Source organism: Miscanthus floridulus, chromosome 5 (assembly GCF_019320115.1).
Source record: "Miscanthus floridulus cultivar M001 chromosome 5, ASM1932011v1, whole genome shotgun sequence".
NCBI lineage: Eukaryota > Viridiplantae > Streptophyta > Magnoliopsida > Poales > Poaceae > Miscanthus > Miscanthus floridulus.
The window spans coordinates 146,132,477-146,139,864 of record NC_089584.1 but is presented as its reverse complement, the minus strand read 5'-3'; the positions used below and the strand labels follow the sequence as shown (position 1 = coordinate 146,139,864).

The 7,388-nt window shown below is 47.1% G+C and overlaps 1 protein-coding gene across 1 annotated transcript; it reads left to right on the top strand.

Moving 5' to 3' along the window:
- Positions 1 to 1,676: 1,676 nt before the first annotated feature.
- LOC136451101 (probable calcium-binding protein CML10) lies at positions 1,677 to 2,700 on the top strand. Its single transcript, XM_066451845.1, has one exon. It carries the CDS (start codon positions 1,770 to 1,772, stop codon positions 2,340 to 2,342), a length of 573 nt encoding a protein of 190 aa, XP_066307942.1. The 5' UTR covers positions 1,677 to 1,769; the 3' UTR covers positions 2,343 to 2,700.
- The last annotated feature ends 4,688 nt before the right edge of the window (positions 2,701 to 7,388 follow it).

Here is a 7,388-nt window from a genome sequence, read left to right as displayed (position 1 = left end):
CCTCGTCGTGTCGATCTTGAAATCTCCTGCGTTTAGGTCTTGCCTTTAAGTCAGCCTGTTCGTTTGATTGTGGCTCATCGTAAATGATTGTAAATTTTCAGTCGGAACAGTATTTTTTTTTCACACAAACTAGCCAGCAGTACTTCTTCATGAACCAGCAACGTCACGAACAAGCCAACCGAACAGGCTGAGTATCTCGGGAGGGTGCTCATGTAGGTATAGCGTGCGTGCGTTCATAAGGGTGAATATCTGTAAGTTTACGAGGGTCTGAATCGTGATTATGTTTCATACAAAATTGCATCTAACCTATTGAAATAAAAAACACACACACGCAAACAAATACAATACAATTACAATTTTATTACAAATATAATAATTCTAGATTTTCTACATCATCAATGATCCTATGAAAAATCATAAGAAATACAAAAGTACATACCGTTAAAGAACACAAGAATCCTTGTGGAGGCTCCACCTGCCAAGGATTATGAAAAAAAAAAAGATTCACGCGTTCTAAATGGAGCTTAACCACAGCACAAGAATCGCATATTCATGGCTTGCAATGTTTCTCAAAGAGAGTCTAAAGTAGCAGTGACCTTTCTGAAGTCGGAGCCTTTTTTAGCAGCCATGCAAATGCAAGGGAGACTTGTGCTCTGATGTTGCGATTATTACTTTCCATTTGTTTACTTAAGCAGCCCTCCAACTAAAAAAGGCATACTACATGGAACCCGGAAAAAGGAATAAAACAAGGCTCCTAACATAAGCAATACCTTATCCTTCTCCGTTGGCCATCCATCCATACATGGTTCGTTCGGTATGAAATTGAAGTTTTGCATGTGGCGCCATGTTCGTTCGACCCTCTCGCTCATGCCTGCCATCTGCATGATTTGGGGTGTTTTGCGAGGCAAGCAACCTTTAAGCATATATTTTTTATTATTTTCCCTTTCTCAAACTACAAATAGCCTGTTCATTGGTTGGTTTCTGGACTGATAAGTCCGGCTGGTGCTGGTGCTGGTTTACTATGAGAGAAAAAACATTGTATCATGACTGATAACAGCCTGTTCGCTTGCTCGTATACGATCGTGGATTATAATCTGGAACATTATTTTTCTCTCACACCAAACCAACCAGTAGTAAATAATCCACGATCGTTTACGACGAAACGAACAAGCTGTAAGTTCTGGCTGAAACCAACGAGCGAACAGACCGAGAGCGAAAATGGAAACAACACAATAGAAAACTTTATTTTGTCCTGATCCTATGAATCAGTTCAATTCAAACTTGGAATAATTTTAGAACTAAAGATGATTCAATCTCACGCTAAACAAAAGGTAAGGGTGGTTGTTCTAATAAAAACCTCATGATGGATATCCAGGCGCGCGCCGTCCTTGGCAGAGTTTCTCAGGGGTTTCAAGCCTTTTTTCCTTGTACACGCGAGCTCATGAAACGGCAATCCATTACTGTTTTCACGAGCGGGTTTGCGGTATCCGCAATCCACTTGGGCAAGCACGGCTTCCCAGACGGGTCCCACATGGCAGGGACCGTAGCGCAACAGCTAGAGCGCGCAGCTTCCTCCCCGGCCTCCCTGGCTTGCACGTCTCGGATCCGTGATCGTATAATGGAAAACGCTCCACCTCCTGCGGTCCTGCCTCTATAAATACGCCGCCCGTCTCAGAAATGAAACCGCAGCCACGGCCGTGACGGAACCAGCCGAATCGCCTCACAGCCCTCAGGCCACGCGACCATAGCGAGGCGAGAGAGCGAGAGCCATGGGTAAGATCAGGATGCCCGTGCCGTCCCTGTTCCGCCGCCGCTCCAAGTCGCCGCCGCCGCAGCAGGAGCCGGCGGCCGAAGGCAAGGGCAACGGCCCCCCTGCGCCTGCGGCGACGTCGGCAGAGGAGGAGATGGCGCGCGTGTTCCGCAAGTTCGACGCGAACGGCGACGGGCGGATCTCGCGGTCGGAGCTGGCGGCGCTGTTCGAGAGCCTGGGCCACGCGGCCTCCGACGACGAGGTGGCGCGGATGATGGCCGAGGCGGACGCGGACGGCGACGGCTTCATCAGCCTGGACGAGTTCGCGGCGCTGAACGCGACGGTGGCCGGCGACGCGGCCGCCGTCGAGGAGGACCTCCGCCACGCGTTCCGCGTCTTCGACGCCGACGGCAACGGCACCATCTCCGCGGCCGAGCTCGCGCGCGTCCTCAGGGGCCTCGGCGAGTCCGCCTCCGTCGCGCAGTGCCGCCGCATGATCGAGGGCGTCGACCAGAACGGCGACGGCCTCATCTCGTTCGAGGAGTTCAAGGTAATGATGGCCGGGGGCGGCTGCTTCGCCAAGATCGCGTAGGTTCCGTTCCCCCTTTCTCGCGCCCGTCGAATCTGCTGCTCCGTCCATCCGTCGAGCTCGTCGTCTTCCTCTGTTTTGTTTTTTCGGTCCTCCCCTCTCTCCCTTCACAGCCGAGCGTGCGGCTGGCGTGTGCGGTTTTAAGTGTATATAGAAGCAACGATCGAAAGATTATGAAGCAGTAGCGCTAGATTCTTCTTTCTACTAATAATCGGGAACCGCTGAGGATATTGGTTGGAATACACTGTTCGGAGCTAACTTCTGTTCTAATCCGCTTCCTATTCTATAGATGCGATGCTTTGGGTTTGTGGATGAAACAGCAAACGATTGGAATCTATGGATCTCTACTAATTCGTGTTTCCACTGTTCGGAAATCGGAATCTATGAGCATTTTGCAGTAGTAATTCTTGTTTGGTATTTGTTTGATCCAGTGTGAATCTGATAATTTTTGCAGTGTTAGCTGGATCTCAGTAAGCTGACAATTCAGTTCGATTCAGATAAAGCTGTAGTAACCTGTTACTCCATGTTCCTTCTCCTTGAGGAATCCAAATCCTACATGCTTTTGTTAGCAGAACTCCACCTGGTTGCAAAAAATATTCGTCAGATGAACTGAAGTGCGAACAAAATATTCATTAGGTGAATGAACTGGGTTATACTGCAGTTGAAATGCTGAGATGCAGTACGAATGAATTGGTGTATACATACAAATCAGAGTGGAGTCCAACATGATTCACACTTAAGATTGCAGTTCAGTTAGAAATCTGGAACTGTGTGTAATTTCCAAAGCAGGAGTATATGTTTATGTTTCCGAATGAGTAGCTTACACGGGATCGGATACATAGTCATGATAGTGGTAGGTTTGTACACCACCACCAACATTCCTTGCCATTTGTTTGTTAAACTTGGGGTAATATCGGGCCGTGGACTGGAAACATGGACGTGACGGTGAAGCGAGCAGAGCTGGGAATAGGAATAGGAATATTCTTGCGAAGATGGGGGAGACTGAGGAATTGTCCTGATTGCGTACGTAGCTATCATTGGCATCATCAGGACGAGATCGGAGCTCGAATCTCCATTAGTTTATCTCCTGATTGGAACCACAACTGAACAAGCGGGTTTGAGACCTTCCGTGCACCTATCTGCCCCAAGATTCTAGTAGAAGAAGATACGTACGGATCATACGAGATCCTGTCAGAAGTTGCTTAGTAAAATAAGTACTGTTACTACCTCCGTTCCCTTAGTTGTTAATACTTAGCTAGCTCATACTAACTGGTTTGGCTTGATAGTTGTGAGCTGGGTACTCCCTCCCTTATAAATTATGTAGAAGTTGCTTTGACTTTTTTTTTATATCTATTTTGCTATATATCTATAATAATATTTCTAGTTACATAGTAAAATGGATGAAAAAAAAACAGTCAAAAACGGCTTATAATTTGTAACTAAGGGAGTACTAGCTAATGATTATCTAGACTATTAGCCGGATCCATCTGCTGACTGCTGAGGCCTGAGGTTAGGTTACTCTGCGGACTAGTGTTGGCTGGCTCCAAGGGAAAAAGCCGCCGAGCGGCCGAGCCTCAAGAGTCACATGCGTGCTCGTGTGGTGAAGATTACCGAACCGGGGAGGAGGAATATCCGACACCCTGTGTGTGCTGTGCGGACGAGACGAGACGAGACGACCCAGCCACCCAGGGATGGGATATTGGGGGTGCATCAATGCACGCATCCACCATCCATGTGCAGTTTACGCGGTGCAAATATGTGCCATCTGGGGGTGCCAGCATCCATCCGACTCCGAACGATCTCGTCAAGTTCGGCATCATCTCTAGATCTCTACGAACAAAGGTGTGGCTCGCGTGCCTCCGACTCCGCGTTGCGTTTTGTTTTGCCTCAGGGAAAAAAAAATTCAGCTCCGGATGGGTTGCTAACGATTTCTGAGCCAGCCGGTCCAACGGAAGGGCTGCTGATGCGCTGCTGCTGAGCCCAAATGCGCAAGGCCGGCAGGATACAACACACAGGCCGGGGGTGGGGTGGGCTGCACTGCAAAAAGGAAAAGGGGATAGATTTTGTGTTCTTTGAAACACCCATCAAGCGGCGGTGTTATTTGCCGCTTTTAGGCGGACTAATAAATAAATGATACTGAAAATTTTGCCCATGGAACATTTTTTTCCTTCAAGTTGAACTTATTTACCACGTTATTAGTTGAAAAAAGTATGTGTTCTAGAAGAAGAAAAATTCCACGAAAAGGAAAGAATGCTATTCTATAGCAAAAGAAAAATAGGCCACGCTCGGCTTACCATATAATCCGCACATTCAGCTTGTTTTTTCAGCCAGAACAGTGTTTTTCTCTCACAACAATTCAGCCAGAACAATATTTTTCAGCCAAGTATCAGCAAGCCGAACGGGGCCATAAACGTTTAAGAGTCAGCAACGTGTCTGCTTTGAGTGCCATATACGTACACTAGTACAACATTCGTACGGGCGTACCCTACCAATTTCACCTACGGAGCCGGGGGAATCAATCAGCTTGGAACGACACTGGGTTAGCTCCATTAAACGATAGACCAAGCGTGGGTAACTTAGAGATGAAAAGCGTGGGGAACTTACATATGAACGCTATTTTGTTAAGCACATTTTCTATAGTTCAAAAGCATGAAGTTGACATCGATTTCAGGTGACTCTCAAATTTTTTAGGGCAAAGGCGGTGAGAGCTGCCAGCAGCGTGCGGCGAAGGATATCTGGATACGAAGGGTTGAGCTGGGAGCGACGATGGCCACAGATTACCGCGTTGGGGACAATGGGGAGCAGCTCAGCGTCGAGGACCTAGCCAAAGCTAGAGGAGCTAGGCGGTAGGTGGGGGAAATGAGAGAAGAAGGTGAACAGGCTCGACCAAGAATAAACATTAGGATCGTTGTTATCTGGTGGTTAGGTGTTTGTTGCCTGAAAGAACTCAAAGAAACTGGTGCGTAAACTAGAGGTACTCCCTTTGTTAAGAAATCACAGAATGTCATCGATGGTAGTGGGCCCTGATAAAATAAGCTAAATTCGTCCATGCAATGTGGGTGGTGGATAAGGCAGCTAACCGGGAATGCAAGAGTCATAGGGTGATGATGTCAATGAAGGGAGTGGCAACGGTAAATGGGGGCCTTGGCATCATCGAGCTTGATAAGTTCAGTCGCGCTCTGCGACTTCATTGGCTATGGTATTCATGGGATGACACAGCCAGGCCGTGGAAAGGTCTAGATCTACCGATAGACAGCACTGATATAGCACTCTTCAACGCGGCAACAACTGTGACTTTAGGCAACGGAAACAAGGCTACCTTCTAGACCTCTCGCTGGCTGCAAGGAGAAGCACCTGCAACCCTTATACCCGGTCCTGTTCAAACACAGCAAAAGGAAGAATAGAACAGTTCAGGATGCGCTGACTGAAGACAAGTGGATCAGAGATGTGGACCACAACATGTCTCATCAGGTGATTCAAGAATTTGTGTCGCTATGGGAACGTCTGCAGGAGGTTATTCTACAGCCGACACAGCATGATCAGATAACCTGGCTACATACCAGCGATGGCCAGTATTCAGCAAGCTCGGCATATAGACTACAATTCATGGGAACGAATCCATCCAGGACAGCTGACATTACATGGAAGATAAAGGCACCACCAAAATGTCGATTCTTCACATGGTTGATGCTACAGAATAGGATCTGGACGGCGGCGCGACTGTTAATCAGGCAATGGCCTAATGACTATTTCTGCCAGCTTCGTGTAAGGAATCTAGAAACGGTATCACATCTCTTCCAGGAATGCTGCTACTCTATGATGATCTGGGACAAGGTGGGTGTCTGGATCAGTGCAGCACATCTGAGGCCGGTGAACTGGACCCAAACTGAAGACATGAGCCAATGGTATGCTGATATGGGAGACAAGGGGCCAAAAGCTACCAGAAATGGTGTGCGTTCAATGATTATGCTGACTACCTGAAAACTATAGAAGGAGAGGAATAACCGAGCTTTCAACAGATCGTCAAGAACGCCGGAGCAACTTTTCAGAGTGGTACAGGATGAAGCAAAGAACTGGCTGCAAGCTGGAAATAGAGGTCTAGAGCTGGTGCTGCCGCAAACGGCTCAGCTAGTCGTTAATGATCATATCCATATGTAAGTGTTTCTTAGAAGGTTTTTAGGGGTGGCAGGGCAAACACTGTAAAGGTGTATGCCAGGCAAAATGAGCGCCTCTCGCGCTGAGACACTGTAATTTCACCCTTCACTTATTAATCAAAGCCGACAACGGAAAAAAAAGAAGGGAGTGGCAAAATAAGTTATTTGGCATCCATCAAGGTGGATGTTGGTGGTGTCTTATTACTACTTGATGAGAGGCTAAGATCAATAGAGGTGGTGTGGGGCCAGCAACAAGAAGAGTACACGCACGAGATAGAGCAAGAATCGTTGCTCCAGGATGAGGATGAGTTGTGGTGTCTTCAATGAAGATATGACGGTTTTAACGGGTCAGCTACCAGGTTACAAAATTTAAGACCTTGGGCATGTAGCCAAAAGTTACCATATCTGAAGTCAGACGTGAGTACCATAGCTTTAACGTGTCGCAATTGCTCAACCTTGTCTGTAGTGTCTTGCGTCCGATTTTCACGCCAGAAATGTGGCGAATGATTTGGTAACCAACCTTGCGGCGCGGGTCATCTCTTTCTCCATACACACCGCAAAACACACATATTTCATACGTGAACGCACCTCCTCTTATGAATGTCAACGAGAGACTAGGTTGACATTTCTACAGATCGATAAAACTCACCTCAGATATTTCATCGTTGATAAGCCGCTCACGTAAGCACAGTTCAAGGCAGATGATGGTTACAATTTGGTGCGTTATATTCATTGTTATTAATTACAATTTATATTACAACACAGGTAAATCAGGCCAGTCGTGACGAAAGCCACACTTGGTAGCATTTTTGTTAAAAAAAAAAAACAATCCGTGACGAAAGCTCTTTTTTTCTTGAAAAATTCCGTGACGAAAGCTTGTGGGTGCAAATGGAAA